The sequence below is a fragment of the Cherax quadricarinatus genome, chromosome 12 (assembly GCF_038502225.1).
Source record: "Cherax quadricarinatus isolate ZL_2023a chromosome 12, ASM3850222v1, whole genome shotgun sequence".
NCBI lineage: Eukaryota > Metazoa > Arthropoda > Malacostraca > Decapoda > Parastacidae > Cherax > Cherax quadricarinatus.
The window spans coordinates 536,076-560,000 of NC_091303.1; the positions used below are offsets into that span (position 1 = coordinate 536,076).

The 23,925-nt window shown below is 39.7% G+C and overlaps 1 protein-coding gene across 1 annotated transcript in view; it reads right to left on the bottom strand.

The window, feature by feature from the left end:
• LOC128686531 (neural cell adhesion molecule 2-like) overlaps nucleotides 1–23,925 on the bottom strand; it is a 927,464-nt gene that overhangs the window by 382,038 nt on the left and 521,501 nt on the right. Inside the window, exon 4 of the mRNA XM_070084201.1 lies at nucleotides 12,214–12,449. Coding sequence (XP_069940302.1) covers nucleotides 12,214–12,449 — 236 coding nt within the window. The remainder of the gene's footprint in view (nucleotides 1–12,213; nucleotides 12,450–23,925) is intronic.

Sequence of the window (23,925 nt, forward strand, 5' to 3'; positions counted from 1 at the left end):
TGTGCTGAGGGGGATGAGGGCAGAGGGTGCAGTGAGTGGGTTTTGGGTTAGGTCGTTTGGTTGCTCTGGGACTGCCATGGTTGTGTTCCTTGTATGGGTGGTACAGGAGGGGGTTGTGTTTGTTCTTCCACGTGGGCCTGATTTCTCCTGCTCTCCCCCTTCCTTGCCTCCCATTCCTCCTTGCGACGTTGCACCCTCTCTTTCAGTGTCATCCTTTCTTCTTGTGTTCTGTCTCAGTCGAGGTACACACTCCGGAACACCTGATTGTCCCTTAGGCATGCTTTCTTTTGCAGGATCCGGTTTCGAGCTGACTCTGCCTTGAAAATCACTTTGACTGGACGCTTTTTTCCCCTCGCAAACCACCCAATTCTCCGAAAATTTCTCAGCTGAGTCATGTCGTCCTCTTCTATTGCTTTCATGATGCTTTCAATCGTTTTTTTCTCCTCCTGTTTCCTTGCCTCGTAAGTTTCCCCATCTACTTCTTGGAACCAATAGACAAAAATGGCCCTCTCCCTTTCATCCTCCCACTGTGCTTCCCTGAGCATCCTCTGATTCAAATTATTTCCTGCCATTGATGTGTTGCTTCTTACTGTCTCTTCCCTATCTGGTGTCCCTCTGCTTATTTGTTCCTGGACATGGCAGTTGTCTGCTAGAGCCTCTGTGTATAGTTTAGCTCCTTCATTGACTTTACTCCCCTCATTAGTTCTTGCTGTTCTCCCTGCCTTTTCCCAGGCCCCCCTTGGGTCTGATAGGGTCATCACATACAGTATATCTCCTTTGTCCCCTACTGTCCCCTCATCGGTGACTGAGGTAGTAGCTCTTGGTGACATGGCTGTACTGTCCTTTGGTTCTTTAGGCTGTTTCAGACTCTTTAGTTCTTCTTCTAAGCTCTGTATCTTAGCTTCAGCTGCTGTGATTTTTGTGTGTACTCACCTAATTGTGGTTTCAGGGGTCGAGACTCAGCTCCTGGCCCCGCCTCTTCACTGATCGCTACTGGGTCCTCTCTCTCTCTGCTTCCTGAGCTTTGTCATACCTCTTCTTAAAACTATGTATGGTTCCTGCCTCCACTACTTCACTTGCTAGGCTATTCCACTTCCTGACAACTCTATGACTGAAGAAATACTTCCTAACGTCCCTGTGACTCGTCTGAGTCTTCAGCTTCCAGTTGTGACCCTTTGTCCCTGTGTCCCCTCTTTGGAACATCCTATCTCTGTCCACCTTGTCTATTCCCCGCAGTATCTTGTATGTCGTTATCATGTCTCCCCTGAGCCTTCTGTCCTCCAGTGTCGTCAGTCCGATTTCCCTTAACCTTTCCTCGTACGACATTCCCTTGAGCTCTGGGACTAGCCTTGTTGCAAACCTTTGTACTTTCTCTAACTTCTTGACGTGCTTGACCAGGTGTGGGTTCCAGACTGGTGCTGCATACTCCAGTATGGGCCTAACATACACAGTGTACAGTGTCTTGAACGATTCCTTATTAAGGTATCGGAACGCTATTCTCAGGTTTGCCAGGCGCCCGTATGCTGCAGCGGTTATTTGGTTGATGTGTGCCTCAGGTGATGTGCTCGGTGTTATGGTCACCCCAAGGTCTTTCTCCCTGAGTGAGGTCTGTAGTCTTTGTCCACCTAGCCTATACTCTGTCTGCGGTCTTCTTTGCCCCTCCCCAATCTTCATAACTTTGCATTTGGCTGGATTGAATTCGAGAAGCCAGTTGCTGGACCACATGTCCAGCCTGTCCAGGTCTCTTTGCAGTCCTGCCTCATCCTCGTCCGATTTAATTCTTCTCATCAACTTCACGTCATCTGCGAACAGGGACACTTCAGATTCTATTCCTTCCATTATGTCGTTCACATATATCAAAAATAGCACTGGCCCTAGAACTGACCCCTGTGGGACCCCGCTCGTAACAGGCGCCCACTCTGATACCTCTTCACGTACCATGACTCGTTGCTGCCTCCCTGTCAGGTATTCCCTTATCCATTGCAGTGCCCTCCCTATTACATGCGCCTGATCCTCCAGCTTCTGCACTAATCTCTTGTGGGGAACTGTGTCAAAGGCCTTCCTGCAGTCTAGGAAAACGCAATCTACCCACCCCTCTCTCTCGTGTCTTACTTCTGTTACCTTGTCATAAAACTCCAGGAGGTTTGTGATACAAGATTTGCCTTCCATGAACCCATGCTGGTTTTCATTTATAATCTTGTTCCTTTCCAGGCGTTCGACCACTCTCCTCCTGATAATCTTCTCCATGACTTTGCACACAATACATGTCAGAGACACAGGCCTGTAGTTTAGCGCCTCGTTTCTGTTTCCTTTCTTAAATATGGGGACTACATTAGCTGTCTTCCATTTCTCAGGTTGTTTCCCAGTTTCAAGGGATGTGTTGAAGATTGTGGTTAGAGGCACGCACAGCATCTCTGCTCCTTCTCTAAGGACCCATGGGGAGATGTTGTCCGGTCCCATCGCCTTTGAGGTGTCAAGGTCACTTAAGAGCTTCTTCACCTCCTCCTCAGTTGTTCGTATGTCATCCAACACTTGTTGGTATATTCCCTCTTGATGTTCCCTTCTGTGCTGTCTTCCCACAGCCCTTCCTGTCTCTACTGTAAAAACTTCCTTAAATCTCCTGTTCAGCTCCTCACATACCTCCTGATCATTTCTTGTGAGTTCTCCACCTTCTGTCCTTAATCTGATCACCTGGTCTTTGACTGTTGTCTTCCTCCTGATGTGGCTATACGACAGTTTCGGGTCAGTCTTGATTCTCGATGCTATGTCATTTTCATACTGTCGTTGGGCCTCCCTCCTTGCCTGTGCGTACTCATTCCTGGCTCTGCGACTGATCTCCCTATTTTCGTGTGTTCTCTGCCTTCTGTACTTTTTCCATTCTTTATTGCATTTTGTTTTTGCCTCCTTACACCGTCGGGTAAACCAGGGGCTCGTTCTGGTCTTCATGTTGTTACTGTTGCCCTTGGGAATAAACCTTTCCACTGCCTCCTTGCATTTTCTTGTTACATATTCCATCATTTCATTTACTGGCTTTCCTGCCAGTTCTCTGTCCCACTGGACCTCCCGCAGGAAGTTCTTCAACCCTATGTAGTCCCCTCTTTCATAGTCAGCCTTTTCCCATTCAACTCCTGTTATTCTCTCCACTTGCAGCTCTACTATGTATTCAAAGCACAGAACCACATGGTCGCTAGCTCCTAGGGGACTCTCATACTTGATGTCCTAAATGTCTGAGCTGCCCAGGGTGAACACAAGGTCCAGTCTTGCTGGTTCATCCTCCCCTCTCACTCTGGTAGTGTCCTTAACATGTTGGTGCATGAGGTTTTCCAGCACCACGTCCAACATCCTGGCTCTCCATGTTTCGGGACCCCCATGTGGCTCCAGGTTTTCACAGTCAATCTACCTGTGGTTGAAATCCCCCATAACCAGCAACTTTGCTCTGCTGGAGTGAGCTCTTCTTGGCACCTCAGCAAGTGTGTCCACCATTGCTCTGTTGCTCTCTTCATATTCCTCTCTTGGCCTCCTGCAGTTCTGTGGTGGATTATACATCACTGCAATGACCACTTTGTGTTCCCCAGACTGAAGTGTACCTGCTATGTAGTCTCTTTCTCCCGTCTCATCTATGCCTTCCATTTTCTGTTTTTTTACGAGCAGTGCAACCCCACCTCCCCCCCTGCCCCTTCTATCTTGCCTCATGATCTGGTATCCTGGTGGGAAGATTGCATCTGTTATTGTCTCCCTGAGTTTTGTTTCTGTAACTTCTATTATGTCTGGGGACTTCTCATTGATTCTTTCTTGCCATTCCTCATGTTTATTCGTTAATCCATCTGCATTTGTGTACCAAACCTTCAACTTCTGTTCTAATAATGTAACTGTGGTGCGGGATGTGGAAACTGAGGGATCGGTGTGTGATGGCTGGTTTGGATTGTTCAGTTGTCTTGGGGGGTGTCGTGGCTGGAGTCCTTCTGCAGGTGTTTCTGGGGGGTGCGTTTGTCCTTCCATTTGTGTGTGTGTGTGTGTGTGTGTGTGTGTGTGTGTACTCACCTATTTTTACTCACCTATTTGTGGTTTCAGGGGTCGTGTCATAGCTCCTGGCCCCGCCTCTTCAATGTTGCTACTGGGTCCTCTCTCTTCCTGCTCCATGAGCTTCATCAAACCTCGTCTTAAAACTATATATGGTTCCCGCCTCCACTACGTCACTTTCTAGGCTATTTCACTGCCTGACAGCTCTATGACTGAAAAAATACTTCCTAACATCCCTTTGACTCATCTGAGTTTTCAACTTCCAATTGTGGCCTCTTGTTTCTGTGTCCCCTCCCTGGAACATCCTGTCTTTGTCCACCATGTCTATTCTGCGCAGTATTTTATATGCCGTTATCATGTCTCATCTGACCCTCCTGTCCTCCAGTGTCGGCAGGCCGATTTCCCTTAACCTTTCTTCATAGGACATTCCCCTTAGCTCTGGAATTAACCTTGTCGCAAACCTATGCACTTTCTCTAATTTCTTGACATGCTTGATCAAGTGCGGGTTCCAAACAGGTGCTGCATACTCCAGTATGGGCCTGACGTACATGGTGTACAGTGTCTTGAACGATTCCTTACTAAGGTATCGGAACGCTGTTCTCAGGTTTGCCAGGCGCCCATATGCTGCAGCAGTTATCTGGTTGATATGTGCTTCCGGAGACATGCTCGGTGTTATACTCACCCCAAGATCTTTCTCCTTGAGCGAGGTTTGCAGTCTCTGGCCACCTAGCCTATACTCCATCTGCGGTCTTCTGTGCCCTTCCCCGATCTTCATGACTTTGTATTTGGGGGATTAAATTCGAGAAGCCAGTTGCTGGACCAGGTGTCCAGTCTGTCCAGGTCCCTTTGAAGTCCTGCCTGATCCTCATCTGATTTAATTCGCCTCATTAACACTTCTGAGTCTAACCCTTCCATCATGTCGTTCACACATACCAAAAATAGCACTGGTCCTAGGACCGACCCCTGTGGGACCCCGCTCGTCACAGGTGCCCAGTGTGATGCCTCATCACGTACCATGATTCCTTGTTGCCTCCCTGTCAGGTATTCTCTGATCCATTGCAGTGCCCTTCCTGTTATATGCGCCTGATCCTCTAGCTTCTGCACTAATCTCTTGTGAGGAACTGTGTCAAAGGCCTTCTTGCAGCCCAAGAAGATGCTATCAACCCACCCCTCTCTCTCGTGTCTTACTTCTGTTACTTTATCATAAAACCCCAGAAGGTTTGTGACACAGGATTTGCCTTCCATGAATCCGTGCTGGTTGGCGTTTATACTCTTGTTTCGTTCCAGGAGCTCCACCACTCTCCTCCTGATAATCTTCTCCATAGCTTTGCATACTATACACGTCAGTGACACAGGTCTATAGTTTAGTGCCTCTTTTCTGTCTCCATTTTTAAAAATGGGAACTACATTTGCAGTCTTCCATACCTCAGGTAGTTTCCCAGTTTCCAGGGATGTGTTGAAGATTCTGGTAGGTGGCACACACAACATATCCGCTCCCTCTCTAAGGACCCACGGGGAGATGTTGTCCGGTCCCATTGCCTTTGAGGTATCGATGTCCCTTAGCAGCTTCTTCACCTCTTCCTCATTTGTATGTATGTCATCCAACACTTGTTGGTATATTCCTTGCTGGTGTTCCCCTCTGTTCTGTCCCCCCAGAGGCCTTCCTGTCTCCACTGTAAATACTTCCTTAAATCTCATATTGAGCTCCTCACATACTTCTTGATCGTTTCTTTTGAGTTCCCCACCTTCTTTCCTCAGCCTTATCACCTGGTCTTTGATTGTTGTCTTCCTCCTAATGTGGTTATACAGCAGTTTCGGGGCAGACTTGACTTTCGATGATATGTCGTTCTTGTACTGTCGCTGGGCCTCCCTCCTTATCTGTGCACACTCGTTTCTGGCTCTTCTTCTAATCTCCTTATTTTCCTGGGACCTTTGCCTCCTGTACCTTTTCCATTCTTTGGTGCACTTAGTTTTTGCCTCCCTACACCTTCGGGTAAACCAAGGACTCGCTTTTGTCTTCCTATTATTTCTATTTCCCCGTGGGAACAAACCTTTCCTCTGCCTCCCTGCCTCCTTGTGTGTGTGTGTGTGTGTGTGTGTGTGTGTGTGTGTGTACTCACCTAGTTGTAGTTGTAGGGGTCGATTCACAGCTCCTGACCCCGCCTCTTTACTAATCGCTACTAGGTCACTTTTCCTGCTCCATGAGCTTTATCGTACCTCTTCTTAAAGTTATGTATGGATCCTGCCTCCACTACGTCACTTCCCAGACTGTTCCACTTTCTGACAACTCTGTGACTGAAGAAATACTTCCTAACATCCCTGTGATTCATCTAAGTCTTCAACTTCCAATTATGATACCTTGTTGCTGTGTCCCATCTCTGGAACATCCTGTCTCTGTCCACCTTGTCAATTCTTCTCAGTATTTTATATGTCGTTACCATATCCTCCCTATATTTCCTGCCCTCCAGTGTCGTCAGATCGATTTCCCTTAACCTCTCTTAGTAGGACATGCCCCTTGCTCCGGGACTAGTCTTGTTGCAAACCTTTGCACTTTCTCTAATTTCCGTACATGCTTGGCTAGATGTGGGTTCCAAACTGGTCCTGCATACTCTAATATAGGCCTAACGTACGCCGTGTACAGGGTCCTGAACAATTCCTTATCGAAATGTCGGAATGTTGTTCTTAGGCTTGCTAGGCGCCGATGTAAGAAAATTTGTCGCATTATATGTTCTTCAATACTGTTAAATAACATGGGTTTCACAAAAAATGATCCTGATTTTAATTCTCTACTTGCATGTATAAAAATTGGGACATAAATATCCTTTACAGGCGTAGTATATCTACATTTGGCAAAAGCTTTTCGCTTGCTGATGTAAAATAGGTAATAATACTTAACGATGAAATTCAGAAAAATATGATACGAAGCTTGCAAAGGTACGATGCTGTATCCGAGACAAACTGTCAAATTTTACAAGGTTTAACCGTTGTCTCGTGTAAAACTTTGACAGCTGTCATAGACACTGCAAAAAAAAAATCTATATAAATGACTATTATTGCAATTTAGCATCAAAAATGTCAAATGTGAATGCAAAATATCTACTTCAGCTAAATGAGGTCATTAGTAAAGTTATCACTTGTACAGAAAGGACTTCTGTCAACTGTTCTGCCCGTGGCCTAGTCGCAAAAGCTCTCGTCCGATTCCCGGCGAGGGTAGAAATACTTGGCGTGTTTCCTTATACCGGTTGCCTATGTTCACCCACCAGTAATAATGGGTACCTGGGTGTTAGTCGACTGGTTTAGGTCGCATCCTGAGACAAAAACTGACCTAATTTGCCTGAAATGCTCTGCATAACAAGGGCCTTTCTATGTAGTAGTCAGCTAGGCCTGTATACCTTGTACATGTACTTGCAGAAATAAAGATATTATTATTATTATTATTATTATTATTATTATTATTATTATTATTATTATTATTATTATTATTATTATATACTGTCCTTCCCTCCTACCTACCCAACCTTCTACCCTCCCATCCTTCTGTACCCCCGTCACTCCTATCCATCTCTTCCTTTCTTCCAAACGCTATATACACTGAGAAGAGTATCTCACTTACATACACTTAGTTTACTTAAATCTTTTTATCCTTGGAATATACAAGTATCATTCATGATAATACGCAAAATGACTACAGCCTTAATCGTTTTATGCTGGCGTAGCACTAGCTGCCAGTTTTCTTCTCTTCCTCTATCCCTTTCTTATTCAGCCCCTCCATCTCCCTTTCTTCCGGCGCACTATCGCTCCAATTCTACGTCCGCCAGTCTCTTCCCTTCCCCTTCCTCTCAAACTCACTTTCTCCTTCCTCTCCTACTTCCTTTATCCTACCACTCATTTCAATCAATATCATGCTCCCTTTTCCTTGCTTTCTGGGTCTCTTTTAACGAAAGCTTTGCATTATTTATCGTTTCTGCCATTGGTGCATCACGATTCTCATTTCCATAGATTATGAAAATTTAATCCATCATTTTCAAGGACTGTCTGTCAAATATGCAGTTGGGAACATAACACATGAACTGTTATTTTTCATTTATGACGTTCCTTTCATTATATATGTATGTGTGTATGTATATATATATATATATATATATATATATATATATATATATATATATATATATATATATATATATATATATATGTATATATATGCAAGACAAGCCACGCGGGGTGGAACCCCCCCGTGGCTTGTCCTACATAATTAAGATCGCCCGTATATATATATATATATATATATATATATATATATATATATATATATATATATATATATATATATGAAAAACAAACCATATATACAAGCGCTTTCAGCCTGCTTCCTTTATCTTTCGACAACCGAAATGAATCATCAAACGATTCGTTGCATGCATTGTAATTAAACATTTTATAATTGTAAAACGCAAATTACCCAATTAGTAACGCCTTTTCATGTGCCTAATTAGATAAATAATGATAGCAAAACTGTTTTTCACCTGTAAACTAACAGATAATTGAACTTGGGTAAACCATAAATTGCTTGGTAATTCAAACTAATGTACTGTAAAATTTACGAACAAGTATATAATAATACATGGAAACCTACTTAGGCTTCCAATTATTTGCCTCTTTTTTTCTCAAGTCTTTTTCTTCGTTTGCTTTCTTAATATCTATAGTGCTCATCAAATAAGTTTGTCATTTACAGTATGTTGATATTGTTGTTATTATTACTGCTATTATTAGTTTTGATGTTATTTTGCATTTGCAAACACAGATTTATTTCTATTTAATATTCCAATTTACTAAGTTACCCTATAATATGTGGTACTTAGTTGTGTCGCTGCCTTCTTCCCATTATTGTCTTTGTCTAGTATGCATATTGTACCGTTTAACCCATTATTCATTTCGTGTATAATAATGAAAACCAGAAGTGGCTCAAAGAATGATCCCTCTAGTACAATACTTGTTTTATCGAGTCATATGAAGCATCCCAAACTCCGATATATCGACAGACAAGTGTCACGTCCGACTATGGGTTGGCTATCAGATTAGTAGTTTAAAAGACTTATATGAAAACGTACATAGATGTCTTCTGATATGTTGTATGGACGATTTCTCAGAAAGCCGTTTCGAGCTTATAATTTATGATACAAATATCGATTTTTTTTTATCTCTAATTTACGGTTCAGTTAATTTTTCAACGACTGAAGCTAAGCTAATTGGTTTTTATTAAAAAAGGGAAATAAAGCCTTTTTTAAGTAAACAACCATGTAATATTCCTATAGACCCGTTTGTTTAAAGAAACATTAAACTTTATAGTCAAGGAGTTAACTACATTATATTTGGTCCACCGCATCATTCCTTCGAAGAATTTGTTACTGTTCGCTGTTTTTTATAACTTGATCTAAATTTGAACTGTTAATAAACCAAAAATGTTTTCACAGCTGACTGAAAATGGTATTAGTACGGTTATGTAGTGTATATTTTCTGCAGCAAATATATGCACAAACAAAACTGATATTATTTTCATATTTTATTTTTATTATTATCACACTGGCCGATTCCCACCAAGGCAGGGTGGCCCGAAAAAGAAAAACTTTCACCATCATTCACTCCATCACTGTCTTGCCAGAAGGGTGCTTTACACTACAGTTTTTAAACTGCAACATTAACACCCCTCCTTCATATCTAATGCTAATTAAATATTAAATGTTGAAAACAAAAATTAATAATGAGTAAACCATGTTCTTGTAGGGACTGCCGATACCCGCAATAACTATTAACCGAATGCCTCATGGAAATGTAGTACCTGATAATAAGGGTTTCTTGCAGACTTTTCAAATCAAACCTGAATTTCAATGTCGTGAGTATAGGAATCAAAAGTTGAATGTACTGTGGAAATTTAACCACTGTTTACATTGTGGGAATTTTTCATGCTTACAGGTACGCCACAAACGGGTTACTTTACTAAAATAAGAGCGTGAAAATTCTACACTGACGTTTAAAATAACTTTTTACTCCACAGTCCATGTTACTCGAGTTTTGAACATAGTCCATCGCGTCCTCCAACCCAAATACTACAAAGTCCTGTAAATGTAACAATATGAAACATACATATACTATGGTGCTTTAAATCTCATCCTTAAGACCGTGATATGTACGCGTTTCTCTGCTACAAAGACAAGTCTTCAAATTGGAATTCTAATAGAATATTTTGGGATGTGACGGTTCATTCAAGTTACAGTAAGTGTTTGCGTTCACAGAACAGGTGCACAAACTCATTCACTTTCTCTTTTTTCACATTTATTTACTCGCTAGGATATTCATTCACTAACTCACTCAGCCTTACAATCATATTCTCTAACTCACTCGTTCGACCCGACCAACCGTTCACTCTAACATTCAAACTTTTTCTCTCACCCACTTAAGTTAACAACTCTCACTCAGTTCATTCACTATAAAGCTTTTCCTTTTTCTGTCATTCACTCACTGCTCCTCCCCTCATTCCCTGCCGTCATACCCTCCGTCACTTAACCACTTTTCACCCATTCACTTAACACTATGCATCCTCCCGTCCCCTCCCTCTCAGTCCCTCACCCACCAACTCACTAACATTTTAAAATAAGAGATTTCATGCACTCGTTTTCTTTGACTCTGGTGCTTCCATTCCTTCGAGGACTCTCCAAAGACATTGAATTACCGACTTAAGGCACTCTAGATTCCGATGAACCTCTTGGGACTCCAGATTAGGCATATGTTTGGTTTTTCTTTGAAAGATGCAGAACAGAATATATATATATATATATATATATATATATATATATATATATATATATATATATATATATATATATATATATATATATATATATATATATATATATATATATATATACATATATATATATATATATATATATATATATATATATATATATATATATGTGTATATATATATATATATATATATATATATATATATATATATATATATTTATATATACATCAATAACAATACTGTGACTAGCCGAGGACTCGAGCCCATGTCGTTTTGGCCTGCCTCATGCTGAGCGAAAATCACATGACGCTCTAACCCACTGGACCACTCAATCCTAAAAAAATCATGCACCCAGCAGAGCTAGGTAATTTTCGCTCACTATGAGGCGAGCCAAAACGACATGGGTTCGAGTCCTCTGTTAATCGCAGTGTTGTTATTGATTAAATACCATTCTAGGCCTTTCGTGTTGTAAAAGCAACACTTTATGAAAGAAAAGCCCAATCATGTGTTTGGAGAAGCAGTCCTCTTGAGTTCTTCTGCATTTGAATTTCTTCACTTTACTGCTCCTGAAGAAGTGTTACTTTTGCAACACCAAAGGCCTCGAGCAATATCATTCTCCCTCCCTGTGGTTGGCTCACACACTCACACACACACACACGAGAGAGAGAGAGAGAGAGAGAGAGAGAGAGAGAGAGAGAGAGAGAGAGAGAGAGATAACCGCTAATAGCTCTTAGCTTGCCAATAAAGTTAGGAATCCTTAACCTGTAAATAGCTTGTCAATAAAGCGAGGGATCCTTAACCAAACCTTGTCAAACCCTGTGTAAAAGAGAGAGAGAGAGAGAGAGAGAGAGAGAGAGAGACGGAGGGATGGAGGGAGAGAGAGAGATAGAGAGAAAAAGAGAGAGAGAAATATGCATAGGGCATATTTGTTAAGTTTGAAATAATTTTTAGTATTTTTCTAAGATGCTTCACATTCTCATCTTCGTCCTCCTCCAGTCCTAATATTATGCGTGAAAAGCATACTTATTGTAACAGTTGCCTGTCATCTCCGACACACCACTCTGCCAGAGATGTACAGCAATTTCTCTATTTTTTGTAGCTAAATATATTTTTTATGGATTTTTGTAGCATAACTTAACTTTCTATAACCAAAAGTAAGTAAAGTTTTCTGCATGTATTAAATGTTCAATAAAGATTTTACTTGGTTTCATATCCGATATCCAGTTTAAACTATTCTATTTTTTTTTCCAAATTAAAGCAGTTATTTTTCCGGTGACTTCTTCTGTCTCAGGAACTTTCATCTGCTTTGTACATAAGTTCTGTCAATACTTTCTACAACGCTATGAACAAGAGCATTATATAACGTCACAATGATGGGTACTTACTAATGACAGTGAAGTTGACAATGGTGTTCTTAGTAGGGGAAAGCATGTAGTCGACCCTACAGCGGTAGGTGGCCTGGTCCCGGTCCTGAACGGGAAACAATTCCAGATGTGCTCCCGGGGCAGAGGAACCACCCCATGTGTTGCCTGGGAGAAGCTGGAAGTACGCCCGCTTTTCTAAAAGTACTGTATCGGACCAGTGGTTACCCTGCTGGATGCTCTTGCCCCGCGCGTCGAAACTAAAACGATAGAAACAAAATCGTAATTTGTATTTATGACGTATATATATATATATATATATATATATATATATATATATATATATATATATATATATATATATATATATATATATATATATATATATATATAATGTGCAACTCTTGGGTATCTTTATTGAGGAAACGTTTCGCCACACAGTGGCTTCATCAGTCTATACAAAGGAGAATCGTGAAGAGCAGGAGGAGAATGAGGTATGGATGGATGAAGCCGCTGTGTGGCGAAACGTTTCCTCAATAAAGATACCCAAGAGTTGCACATGTGTCTAGTTTATCAACATGTCGGTTCTCTGAACCATTCATCTACAAAACATGGAATGTTTATATTTGGAAACTGCTTCATATGTACACCAGTTCTAGCACACCATTATATGTACACTTAAGGCTATTGCCTGACTACAAACTACATTCGTATTTTCCTACTGGTCTAACTATAGTTGGTGAAAGGAGGGGCGAGATCGGAGCATTCAGGTCAGACTAACATCAAAGAAGTAACAACGTCCAGTTGGGTAGTCTAAGAGGCTGGTACATAGATAGGTCAGTGGCGAGGACCTCACTCGCATTTGCCACGAAAGTGTTTGTAGATGAATGGTTCAGAGAACCGACATGTTGATAAATTAGACACATGTGCAACTCTTGGGTATCTTTATTGAGGAAACGTTTCGCCACACAGTGGCTTCATCAGTCCATACAAAGGAGAATCTTGAAGAACAGGAGGAGAATGAGGTAATCAGTCCCTCAACCTTGAGTCGATGTGGTCAGTCCATCAATCTTGAATATTCAAGATTGATGGACTGACCACATCGACTCAAGGTTGAGGGACTGATTACCTCATTCTCCTCCTGTTTTTCAAGATTCTCCTTTGTATGGACTGATGAAGCCACTGTGTGGCGAAACGTTTCCTCAATAAAGATACCCAAGAGTTGCACATGTGTCTAATTTATCACAAAAGTGTTAGTGAAATGTGTGTTAAAAAGCCTTGTGTATTATGAACAGCACGAGTAATAAGCAGAACGAGGTAGATATTGAAAAGCCAGTGACACTGGGTGATAAGGACAGTAATAGGTTTAGTAGAAAAACAGAAATGAGCAGGAAGGGTAAAGAGAAAAGAGAGTCTTTCAATGTTTATTATGCTAATAGCCGTAGTGCTAGGAATAAGATGGACGAGTTGAGATTAGTTGCTAGTGCAGGTAACATTGATGTATTTGCCTTAACTGAGACGTGGTTTAATTCAAAAAGTCGGGACATGCCTGTGGAATGTCACATTCAGGGTTTTAAATTGTTCCAAGTAGATAGAAGTATCGGGAAGGGGGGTGGGGTGGCACTGTACGTCCGAGATCGCTTGAACTGTTGCAGAAAAACGGGTATTAAGTCTGAAGTAACACATGCAGAGTCTGTTTGGATAGAATTTTCAGAGAGGCATGAAAAACTGATTTTAGGAGTGATATACCGTCCCCCAAACTTAGATAGGGACCAAGGGAGACTACTATGGGAGGAAATTGTTAAGGCCACAAGGCACGATAATGTAGTAATTCTAGGGGACTTTAACTTTAGTCATATTGATTGGAATTTCTTGACTGGGAATTTAGAATCATACGACTTCTTAGAAGTAGTTCAGGATTGTTTTTTGAAGCAGTTTGTGACAGAACCTACAAGGGGAAATAACCTGCTTGACTTAGTTCTGGCAAACAATGAATCCCTTGTTAATAATTTAGAAATTTCAGAGGAACTGGATGCTAGCGACCACAAATCAGTTACATTTAGCATTGAATGGAAGTACGACAGTAGCAATAACTCAGTAACAGTCCCAGATTTTCGCTTAGCAGATAACGATGGGCTTAGAGAACACTTATCATCTGTTGACTGGGGTAACGAAGAGAGCTATCAATATGACAGTTTTCTGAACACTATACATGCTGCTCAAAGAACGTTTATCCCGTATAAAGAAATTAGATCAAATTGAAATGACCCAAAATGGATGAATAATAGGCTCAAATATCTACTAGGGCATAAGAAAGGAATTTATAGGCGTATCAAAAGAAGTGAGGGCCATCTTATGAATCAGTATATTGACATTAAGAGGGACATTAAAAAGGGGATAAGAAAAGCTAAAAGGGACTATGAAATTAAAGTTGCTAGGGATTCTAAAACTAACCCAAAAAGTTTTTTCCAGGTCTATAGAACAAAAGTTAGAGATAAGATAGGTCCCCTTAAAAATACCTATGGGCATCTTACTGACAAAGAGAATGAAATGTGCTCGATTTTAAATAATTATTTTCTCTCGGTTTTTACACAGGAAGACACTAACAATATTCCAGTAATTAATTTTTATAGTGGGCTAGAAGAAGATAAATTATGTAACATCACAGTCACTAGTGAAATGGTTGTGAAGCAGATAGACAGACTGAAGCAAAATAAGTCGCCGGGTCCTGATGAGGTTTTTTTCAAGGGTTCTTAAGGAATGCAAAATGGAACTCTGTGAACCATTAACTAATATTTTTAATTTATCTCTTCAAACAGGTGTAGTGCCTGATATGTGGAAGATGGCTAATGTAATTCCTATTTTTAAAACAGGGGACAAGTCGTTACCGTCAAATTACCGCCCAATAAGCCTGACCTCAATTGTAGGCAAATTACTAGAGTCAATTATAGCTCAGATTATAAGAAGCCATCTCGATAAGCATAGCTTGATTAATGATACTCAGCATGGATTCACAAGAGGCCGGTCTTGTCTAATTTATTAACTTTCTTCAGTAAAGCTTTTGAGGCTGTTGACCACGATAAAGAGTTTGATATTATTTACTTAGATTTTAGTAAGGCTTTTGATAGAGTTCCGCACCAAAGACTATTAAAGAAAGTGGCAGCTCATGGCATTGGGGGAAAAGTGCTCTCATGGACCGAGTCATGGCTCACAGACAGGAAGCAGAGAGTGTCCATAAATGGGGTTAAATCCGAGTGGGGATCTGTAACAAGTGGCGTTCCACAGGGATCAGTCTTGGGCCCGTTGTTGTTTATAATATATATCAATAACATTGATGAGGGAATTACTAGTGATATGAGCAAATTCGCCGATGACACAAAGATAGGTAGGATAATTGATTCAAACGTAGACGTTAGGGAACTTCAGGAGGATTTAAACAAACTCTATTCTTGGTCAGAAAAGTGGCAGATGCAGTTCAATCTTGGTCAGAAAAGTGGCAGATGCAGTTCAATGTAGATAAATGCAAGGTTCTGAAGCTCGGGAGTGTCCATAACCCTAGCACTTATAAGTTAAATGATGTAGAACTTAGCCATACAGATTGCGAAAAGGACTTGGGGGTTATGGTGAGCAGCAACCTTAAACCAAGACAGCAATGCCTAAGCGTACGTAATAAGGCAAATAGATTACTGGGATTTATATCAAGAAGTGTAAGCAACAGAAGTCCAGAGGTTATACTGCAGCTTTATACATCATTAGTAAAGCCTCACCTAGATTATGCAGCTCAATTCTGGTCTCCATATTACAGATTGGACATAAATTCGTTAGAAAACATTCAGCGTAGGATGACTAAATTAATACATAGCATTAGAAACCTTCCTTATGAAGAAAGATTGAAGACTCTTAAGTTACATTTACTTGTTGATAAATTAGACACATGTGCAACTCTTGGGTATCTTTATTGAGGAAACGTTTCGCCACACAGTGGCTTCATCAGTCCATACAAAGGAGAATCTTGAAGAACAGGAGGAGAATGAGGTAATCAGTCCCTCAACCTTGAGTCGATGTGGTCAGTCCATCAATCTTGAATAGAATACGGCATACGTGCTGAGAAGGAGCTTATAAACCGTTGGCAGGAGAGGTGCAGAAGTCATAGGTCGTGTAACATTTGTTCAATGTTGAAGTAGGTCGTGCCCAAGAATTAGGCAAGCGAAGAATTCCCAAGTATTAAGATTCCAAGAAGTTGCAGTGTCTGACAGGTTTGTAGATGAATGGTTCAGAGAACCGACATGTTGATAAATTAGACACATGTGCAACTCTTGGGTATCTTTATTGAGGAAACGTTTCGCCACACAGTGACTGACCACATCGACTCAAGGTTGAGGGACTGATTATCTCATTCTCCTCCTGTTCTTCAAGATTCTCCTTTGTATGGACTGATGAAGCCACTGTGTGGCGAAACGTTTCCTCAATAAAGATACCCAAGAGTTGCACATGTGTCTAATTTATCAACATGTCGGTTCTCTGAACCATTCATCTACATTTACTTGTTAGACGAAGAATGAGGGGAGACCTGATCGAAGTGTATAAGTGGAAGATAGGTATTAATAAAGGGGATATTAATAAGGTCTTGAGGATGTCTCTCCAAGAGAGAACCCGCAGTAATGGATTTAAATTAGATAAGTTTAGATGTATAAAGGACACAGGAAAGTATTGGTTTGGAAATAGGGTAGTTGATGAGTGGAACAGTCTACCTAGTTGGGTTGTTGAGGCTAGGACTTTGGGTAGTTTCAAATTTAGGTTGGATAAGTACATGAGTGGGAGGGGTTGGATTTGAGTGGGACTTTCACATCAGAGCTTGTTTCTTGGGTAGCATTGAAAATTGGGTTCGTCAAATGTTTTGTTAGTGGGATGAATTGTAAAGGACCTGCCTAGTATGGGCCAACAGGCCTGCTGCAGTGTTCCTCCTTTCTTATGTTCTTATGTTCTTATGTAGACGTCTGGTTGATGCGTGTATGTTAGGAAAATAAAAAATTGATAAGGAAATGTTGAGAGCAAGCTATGACAACAGAGACAGGGTTTCAGGACGTAAGAAAGAGGAAAGGATTCGTGTAAGAATAAGTTCTGTAATGTTTTTAGTGATAGTGTTATAAAAAGAGAAGGTCGAAATACCGGGAAGAGTAATCATCAGAACATGACTCTGGAGCGAGAGGTCAGAGCTAAATGAAGGAAGAAAGAGAATAAATTAGCTGAATGTGAGGGACGTGACAGCAAAAAGTAAGCAGAGGAGAACATTGTGTAAACAGTAAATTGGTAAGAAGGAAGAAAAAAGCTTTCAAGAGCGAGGAGCGTTGTGGGAGAATACTTCAATAGACGAGTGAAAAGAACGACTTAAAACAAATTCCCTGGTGAGTCTGAGAGAAGCGTGCAGCTCAGATGTGGAAGCTGGAAGAAATGTGATAATGGATCTGGATGCAAGAGTTGGTGAGGGTGTTCACGTACCTGTAGCAGGAGGCAAGAAGAAATGGAAATTGAAGAAGTCTAATAGATATGCGAAAGGAATCGCTTTTTATGTTAAGTCTTGGCTAAAGTAATTCGGCATTTACAATTTCTTATTGTATAGTGAAAGAAGAAACTGGAGGAGAAGATGTGAAGCGAATTATTGATAATATAAAAGTGAAATAGATGCTAACATATGTAAATGCTAGATGAGAGAGATAGGTGAACCACAGAACTGACGAAAGGGAAGAGGTGGGTGGCGCACTAGGCATCTGTGGAGACAAATCTTTATTAATGCAGGTAAAAACGGGGAATGTTCCAGAGTAGTGTTACCAGCACTGTTGAATGAGAGTTAATCATAGGTCTTGAATCTTACAGTGAGAGGCTGGAGGCAGTAGAGATATCATGTAGTGAATATTAAGCAGAGAATTCGGAGTTGGAAATTTAGGTGGTGTGTCGTGCCAAATAGGTAAAACTGGTCAATTAGTAAGAATTTATTTAAAACTAAGTCTTTCCTAAATTTTTTTCTTATACTTTAAGTTTAGCGCGTCTTTTTTATTATAATAATAATCTAATACGTTTAAAGATATATATATTTTTTTTGCATTTAGGTTAATGTAAAAATTATTCCTTTTATACCAAAGGAACCTTAGAAAACTTACCTAACCTTATTATAACAAGTGCAATTTAATTAGGCCTAATCCAACTAAATATATTTTAGATAAGTTTACAGTAATTTAATAATAAACAAACACAATGAAATATTTTTTTTTCGTTAGGCTCAGAATGATTTTTGCGAAAGTGCATACACAAATTTTCGCTTGCCTTATTTGGCAAGGAGAGCCTTGCTATTTAAGCTAAACTCAAAGTTTTACCTATTCGGCACGGCATAGATATATAAACTGCTTGTGGAAGCTGATACACCAAACAAGACGAGGTTGAAATTGTCTCTGAGGCTCCATGACCACGAATGTCCTTGCATCAGTATAACACGCTCAGTACTGCTGGGCGCCCGGTGTTAAAGGATGGTGATCCAATGGATAGAGTGATACGTACTTTGTTCAGTTCATACCAGGTTGAGCATGGGAACGCAGGATCGAGTCCTGTTATTGATATTATATAACACCAGGCGCCCAGCAGTACTGAGCGTGTTATACTGATGTAAGGACTATAACCTATGTTTTGGCCCGCCTCATGGTGACCGAAAATCACACGACGCTCTAACCCACAGGACCACCCAATCGTACAAAGATCACGCACCCAACAGAGCTAGGTGTTGTACTGTGATCCGAGGATACACGATGGTGTGGGTGCCTCAGAGCTAATTTCATTCTACTCACCGTTTGGTGTACTAGCCTCTACTGGCAGTATATATCGTACTGTAATCACGAACGAGTGGTATTTAATCAATAACAACACTGCGACTAGCCGAGGGCTTGAACCCATGTTGTTTTCGCCTGCCTCTTGGTGAGCGAAAATCACACAACGTTCTAATTCACAGGACTACCCAATCCTGCAGAGATTCGAGTCCTCGGCTAGTCGCCGTGTTGTTATTGATTAAATACCACTCGTTCGTGGTTACAGTACGATAAATACTGCTTGTGGAGGCTAGTACACCAAACGAGGAGTACAATGAAATTAGCTCTAAGGCACCCACACCACAATATGTCCTCGGATCACTGCAAAACACCTAGCTCGGCCGGGTGCGTGATTCTTGTAGGATTTGGTGGTCCAGTGGGTTAGAGCGTCATGTGATTTACGTTCACAATGAGTATGGAGAAATTTTCTCCAGGAGGGGGGTATCAGCCCCCTTCAGCCCCTTCAGCCCCTTTCAGCCCTGAGGGGCCCAGCCCTCTAAGAAGGGGCAAATATCTTGTTTACTGCTACAGCGAGTAATTGATCCCAGATGCAGTACCAGTATATGACCTGTGGTCAAGCGACCGCTGCTCCGTGCTGTCCAGTGTTGCAGAGTGTATTTTAATAAGAGACAGTACATCTCTTACCTTAGCAGGACAATTAAGGAAAATCCTACTCCCACTTTATTACCATGGTAAATATAGTGGACATTGTTGTCTATGCTTAAGACAGCAAGAAACAAACATTCTGCTTTGCTTCATCTAGGAAGTGGCAAGGAAGCAAAAGTACTAGGTCAGCTTTTCCTTTGTGCTGGGGGCAGTGACGGCGTGGGGCGTTGTGGCGTCTTCAGATTACTTTTGACTCTACTGAGAGTGACACTGATGCCAGGATAACCAACAAAGAACGATCTGTGCGTTAGTGTGAGCAAAGTGTCTCATAAAACAATAAACACTTAAGAGAAGTGTGATCAGCTTCTTTAGTGATAAGATTGTGAACAATAAAGACAAATCTTGTGGAACATAGTGTACCAGTGTGCGTATTCCTAGGCTATGGAAGACGTGGAAATCCAAGGACACTTCAGTTTCTATCAAGTCACCGATATCTGTCGAAGGTGTGAAGAACACCATAGCTCACGTTACAAGAGCAAGGTAGGTTACGAATTTCTTATAGTATGGGGGACAGCACAGTTCTTGAGATGCAAGGAGTTTGTAATCAACCTATAGACGGCAGTTAGGTGCGGACTTTTGAGTCCACACACGTACGTTTGTCAGCAATCAGTGAATGAAATATGCTGACATAACACCCCTAGGGGTAATTTATAATCTTACAAATTATAACTCATTTCAGCCCGTTGAGGAATGACTTCGACAGCTTCTCAAGACCTCGTCTGCAGGGGCGGCTGTGCAGGCGATGAGTTGACTTTCTAAGTTAAGTTTTCCCTATATTTAAACGTAGGTGATAACCATTTCTTACCAATAAGGCGGGCCAAAACAGCATGAGTTCGAATCCTCGGCTAGTCGCAGTGTTGTTATTGATTAAATACCACTCATATTATATATATATATATATAAATATATATATATATATATATATATATATATATATATATATATATATATATATATATATATATATATATATATATGTAATATATATATATATATATATATATATATATATATATATATATATATATATATATATATATATATATATATATATATATATATATATAAATATATATATATATATATATATATATATATAAATATATATATATATATATATATATATATATATATATATATATATATATATATATATATATATATATATATATTATATATGTGTGTGTGTGTGTCGTGCCGAATAGGCAGAACTTGCGACCTTGGTTTAAATAACAACACTCATCTTGCCATATAGGACAAGTGAAAATTTGTGTATGCAATAATTTCGCCAAAATCATTCTGAACATAACGAAAAAAATATATTTCACTGTGTTTGTTTAGTATTAAATTATTGTAAACAAATCTAAAATATATTTAGTTGGGTTAGGCTAAAATAAATTGCGCTTGTGATAATAAGGGTAGGTAAGTTTTCTAAGACTCTTTTGGTGCAAAATTAAAAAATTTTACATCAACATTAATGAAAAAATATATCTTTAAACGTATACGAGAAAATTTTAGAAAGGACTTAATTTTAAATGAGTTCTTGGTAATTGACCGGTTTTATATATTCGACACGACATATTATATATATATATATATATATATATATATATATATATATATATATATATATATATATATATATATATATATATATGTAAAACAACCACTCTGAAAGAATAGAGAAATTCCAAGCGCTTTCGTGACTACTCACATTATCCTTGATAATGTGAGTAGTCACGAAAGCGCTGGGAATTTCTCTATTCTTTCAGAGTGGTTGTTTTGCATATTTTGAAATCACCTGTTTACTGTGATCTTATTGCGTATATATATATATATATATATATATATATATATATATATATATATATATATATATATATATATATATATATATATATATATATATATATATATATATATATATAATATATATATATATATATATATATATATATATATATATATATATATATATATATATATATATATATATATATATATATATATATATATATATGGGGGTAAGGCAGCCGGGATTAATGGGATAAAGATAGAAATGTTAAAAGCAGGTGGGGATTTAGTTTTGGAGTGGTTGGTGCAATTATTTAATAAATGTATGGAAGAGGGTAAGGTACCTAGGGATTGGCAGAGAGCATGCTTAGTTCCTTTGTATAAAGGCAAAGGGGACAAAAGAGAGTGCAAAAATTATAGGGGGATAAGTCTGTTGAGTATACCTGGTAAAGTGTATGGTAGAGTTATTATTGAAAGAATTAAAAGTAAGACGGAGAATAGGATAGCAGATGAACAAGGAGGCTTTAGGAAAGGTAGGGGGTGTGTGGACCAGGTGTTTACAGTGAAACATATAAGTGAACAGTATTTAGATAAGGCTAAAGAGGTCTTTGTGGCATTTATGGATTTGGAAAAGGCGTATGACAGGGTGGATAGGGGGGCAATGTGGCAGATGTTGCAGGTGTATGGTGTAGGAGTTAGGTTACTGAAAGAAGTGAAGAGTTTTTATGAGGATAGTGAGGCTCAAGTTAGAGTACATAGGAAAGAGGGAAATTATTTCCCAGTAAAAGTAGGCCTTAGACAAGGATGTGTGATGTCACTGTGGTTGTTTAATATTTTTATAGATGGGGTTGTAAGAGAAGTAAATGTGAGGGTCTTGACAAGAGGCGTGGAGTTAAAAGATAAAGAATCACACTTAAAGTGGGAGTTGTCACAGTTGCTCTTTGCTGATGACACTGTGCTCTTGGGAGATTCTGAAGAGAAGTTGCAGAGATTGGTGGATGAATTTGGTAGGGTGTGCAAAAGAAGAAAATTAAAAGTGAATACAGGAAAGAGTAATGTTATGAGGATAACAAAAATATTAGGTGATGAAAGATTGGATATCAGATTGGAGGGAGAGAGTATGGAGGAGGTGAATGTATTCAGATATTTGGGAGTGGACGTGTCAGCGGATGGGTCTATGAAGGATGAGGTGAATCATAGAATTGATGAGGGGAAAAGGGTGAGTGGTGCACTTAGGAGTCTGTGGAGACAAAGAACTTTGTCCTTGGAGGCAAAGAGGGGAATGTATGAGAGTATAGTTTTACCAACACTCTTATATGGGTGTGAAGCATGGGTGATGAATGTTGCAGCGAGGAGAAGGCTGGAGGCAGTGGAGATGTCATGTCTGAGGGCAATGTGTGGTGTGAATATAATGCAGAGAATTCGTAGTTTGGAAGTTAGGAGGAGGTGCGGGATTACCAAAACTGTTGTCCAGAGGGCTGAGGAAGGGTTGTTGAGGTAGTTCGGACATGTAGAGAGAATGGAGCGAATCAGAATGACTTCAAGAGTGTATCAGTCTGTAGTGGAAGGAAGGCGGGGTAGAGGTCCGCCTAAGAAAGGTTGGAGGGAGGGGGTAAAGGAGGTTTTGTGTGCGAGGGGCTTGGACTTCCAGCAGGTGTGCGTGAGCGTGTTTGATAGGAGTGAATGGAGACGAATGGTTTTTAATACTTGACGTGCTGTTGGAGTGTGAGCAAAGTTACATTTATGAAGGGGTTCAGGGAAACCGGCAGGCCGGACTTGAGTCCTGGAGATGGGAAGTACAGTGCCTGCACTCTGAAGGAGGGGTGTTAATGTTGCAGTTTAAAAGCTGTAGTGTAAAGCACCCTTCTGGCAAGACAGTGATGGAGTGAATGATGGTGAAAGTTTTTCTTTTTCGGGCCACCCTGCGTTGGTGGGAATCGGCCATTGTGATAATATATATATATATATATATATATATATATATATATATATATATATATATATATAGATATATATATATATATATATATATATATATGTATATATATATAATATATATATATATATATATATATATATATATATATATATATATATATATATATATATATATATATATATATATATACTGTTCTGCAGAAAGAGAGAGAGAGAGAGAGAGAGATTGGATAAAATATACAAAACAAATACACTGAATATCACGAACAAAAATATATCTCTTTTTTATATTTACTAGTGTCATTTTAATCACGTTTTATGAAAGACACTAATAATTGGTTTCATATAAACAGACGTACTTGATCCAGCATTCTGATAAAACAGGTTGAATTTACATTATTGTGACAGTGAATGGTAGGCTTAATGTTCGTTTTAAAATGACAAACAAAGCCAGGCCCCCACCTCTTGTCGCCAATGAAATGTG